At 42.8% G+C, this 3,444-nt stretch overlaps 1 protein-coding gene across 1 annotated transcript; it reads left to right on the forward strand.

Annotated features, from left to right (window-relative positions):
- Positions 1–360: 360 nt before the first annotated feature.
- Cpr100A (Cuticular protein 100A) lies at positions 361–1,890 on the forward strand. Its single transcript, XM_065232421.1, has 3 exons — positions 361–569; positions 707–960; positions 1,026–1,890. Exons 1-3 carry the CDS (start codon positions 558–560, stop codon positions 1,510–1,512), a joined length of 753 nt encoding a protein of 250 aa, XP_065088493.1. The 5' UTR covers positions 361–557; the 3' UTR covers positions 1,513–1,890.
- Positions 1,891–3,444: the final 1,554 nt, after the last annotated feature.

Raw genomic sequence — 3,444 nt, forward strand, 5'->3', positions numbered from 1 at the left:
GAAAGAAATTCACATTCCAGGAACATACACGTGCTTCGGACCACGCATGCTGAAATATTCTGCCTCTCTTTCCTGCGTGCCTAAGTTACAGAACAGAGCTAAGTAGCTCCGAATACAACAACGGCAATCGGTCGTCTACAGTCAATCGGCTGCTTGCAGAGAATAGTAGATCGCCCTGCGATTTTTCTGTTGTTATTCGCTCTCGCTCTCGTCCTACCAATAATGCTTATTTTTTTCGTCGAACGAAGCAAGTGAAGTGAGTGGTGGGTGGGTAAATGGTAGTTTTTGACTCGCGATCTCGGGGCCCGTTTCCCAAGGTTTGCACCTACAATGGTTCCTCGTATAAAAGCCACTTGTCAGTCCCGGCCAAAATCAGTTCTTTCTTTGCAGTGAATCTATCAGTGTCTTGATCCGCATCCCGGGATCAGGATCTGTAACTATCCGCGAGCGTGCGTGTGTAATTTTCGAGTAAAGGCTTTCTGAATAGAAGCAGTTTACCACACAAGGAAACCTCAAGGAATTTCCCCTCAAACATATAGGAAACAGCAGCAATAACCATGTTTAGATTTGTGAGTGTCTTTTGTGAATGATTAATTATGTGTGCTTAAATGTGAATTTGTGATTAATGGACAGATATCTATAGTGATTAGCATGAAGACATTGGTGACATTTAAACTAATTACTACATTTTGTTTGTGTTTTGAAGATCCTGGTATCAACGTTACTTGTAGCCGCGAGCGCTCAGTACAATGGATATAACCGTGATCCTAAGACCGTTGCTATCGTGAGTGAGCAGCGCTACCTGTCCGGAGATGGTCAGTTCGGTGCTGCTTACGATCAAGAAGACGGAACCAATTTCAAGGAGGAAACGGATGCCGATGGCAACCGCCGTGGATCCTATAGCTACGTTGATCCAAATGGACAAAGAAAGACCGTCTCCTACGTTGCTGGCAAGAATGGGTAAGTTTAGGAGTCATTGGATTGAATGGAGAAAAGCATGTTTTTAATATGTGTTCAAATTATAGATTCCAAGCTTCGGGAGATCATTTGCCTGTAGCCCCACAAGCGCCACAAGCGCCAGCTCCTGCTGCTCCTCAGCAACCGTACCAACCACAGGCACAGTATAAGCCACAGGCACAGTACCAACCACAGCCACAGTCGCAGCCACAGTATCAGGCAAATTTTGATCACCAGGGCCGCAGCTTCGATACCCAAGGCTACGAGGATGGACAGTACGATCCACGTTGGAACGACCCATCTTTCAGCCAGCAGAACTCTCGCCCTGCTCCAGCTCCCGTTGTAACTCCTGCTCCAGCCCCAGTCCATAACTACCACCATCAGCCAGCTCAAGCTCCAGTTGCTCACAACTACAACCATGTTCCAGCTGCCCCACAGCCACAGCCACAGCACCAGGATTGGACCACCCCAGCTCCTCACCGATTCCAGCCCCCAGGCAAGCTGCAGCTGAACAGAACTCCTGATGGTTTTAGCTACACTTTCAACAAGGTCTAAGTCATCCATCCTGAGAGCAAGTCAAAGTGAGTGTGATCGAGTATGCGAGAGGATGTGTGAAACTACAGAATATCTAAAGAATCCCTTCTCCTTACTACTTGAGATGATCAAAAAATCCCCACTCCCATTCAGACCAGCACATGTTCTGTACACTGTTTGTTTATGTAGTCGAGTAAGAGTTACTGCCTGTTGTGATATAAATACGTAGGAGAGACGTAATGGATAAATAACATCTACACTACTTTAGTTAGATCTTATTTAATAAGCCTTCTATAAAAAAAACATTCCTCAATTTTCCCCTAAAGCAATTCAATCAATCGGAACAATGCAATTGTAATGAATCTGAAAACAAATGAAAAAAAAAAAAACAAAACAAAATCTCTACCTTTCCATCTATTATTGACGCACGAGAAACCATGCAACCGAACGGGGCACCCTTCACCAATTAGCACTCAAACAATTGTATTAATTTGAGCAAACCATGCGATATGGTGGCACACAATTCCAATAGTTTTCTCAATCCATTGATTTCAAACTGACTTTCGCCATCCATCAGATCATCCATGCTTAACGAAAATAAGTTTCTAAATCACCTAAAAAAAACTCCACTGCACGATTTCCTGAAACCAAAATGGGCTTACAAAACGGCTTTCAATTTCATTAGTTCAACATCACTCGTTTCGCGGCCCTCTGGTTCTGCGCATGAATGATCGTTCTGAAAAAAACGCCTTCCCCTCAATTGCAAAGTCCGCCTTCTACCGAGCCCACGCCGGGGGGTTAGGCGCGCGGGCAACAAGGAAATGTCTTGCACAAATGAACAAACGATTCCAATGCTATAATAAGCGAGAAAACTCGTTTTTCCTCCTTTCAGCTTCTCGCGCCCAGATACACCAATGAAATTATATATTCACTCTCGCTTTGATCGCTGGTGCAATCATGGTTTTGTAAAGCAACAAAAAAGGTCTAGTTAAACAAGAGCTCAGAGTGCAAGAATTCCGCGGACGAAGCTTAAACCCAGTTTTACCTACCGCTTGCAATGCTGCACTGTTGCGAGAGGAGATGTAGATCGCGTACGCTGAGTGTCACAGCAATGAACAGCGATTAACCTTCAGGCGCAGGTTGGACGAAATATGTGTGTACAGAAATAAATGATGGTGGACTTGTTTTCGATTAGTAACTGCGTGCTCACATCCGCATGTCACCACGGACGCAACGAACTCGTTCCGCATGTGCATTCTCGTACAAATCCGAACCGAACTCTCACAGTTTAAATTAATTGCAGTTGAAACTTTCCTGGCAATATAATCGTGGCTAAAAATAGGTAGATTTGTTTGCCTACAAACATTACATACATTTGGTAGATTTATTTAGGTAACATTTAGTTTCCAAAAAAGTTCAGGTGTATAAACAATGTTAAACGATTTTCAGAAAAAAAAAAATAATAAAAGCAATCAATAGTTATTTTTTATATGAACTTGAACTTGACCATACATCATGTAATATCCAGATTTACTTCAGCTAGGAAGCTTTTCCAAGGTTACATTTTTAAAACACATTTAAACAACTTCTTTTACAACCACGGTGAAACCTTGTGCGGTTCGAGTTTGTGCGGCTAAGTGGCGTCATCCATTGTTCAGCCGTGTTGTGTGAGTCACGGCTTGAAAGTTTGATTGCTGATGGATTTTTTAGTAAAAGAAAACTACCATACTGGTCTACTGAGTGCTGTGCAGGGTTGTTAATCGATAACCGTCGATAACGTCCGCAATGGTGAATTTGCATTACAGGCGTTAACACATACGTTATTGACGGCTATCGATTTACAACCCTGGTGCTGTGTGTTGTCCGTAGACTAACGTTTGAATAAAGTTACCACAATAGATCAATAAAGGGGCAATACAAATAAATTTGTTTCATTTAATGTTTAAACAAACA

This window comes from Ochlerotatus camptorhynchus, unplaced genomic scaffold (genome assembly GCF_037179485.1).
Source record: "Ochlerotatus camptorhynchus isolate MF236.1 unplaced genomic scaffold, CSIRO-AGI_Acam_v1.1 ptg000369l, whole genome shotgun sequence".
Lineage (NCBI taxonomy): Eukaryota > Metazoa > Arthropoda > Insecta > Diptera > Culicidae > Ochlerotatus > Ochlerotatus camptorhynchus.

Coding starts and splice junctions, on each gene's coding strand:
- Cpr100A (XM_065232421.1), top strand. Junction 961..1,025: donor TACGTTGCTGGCAAGAATGG/GTAAGTTTAGGA, acceptor TTCAAATTATAG/ATTCCAAGCTTCGGGAGATC.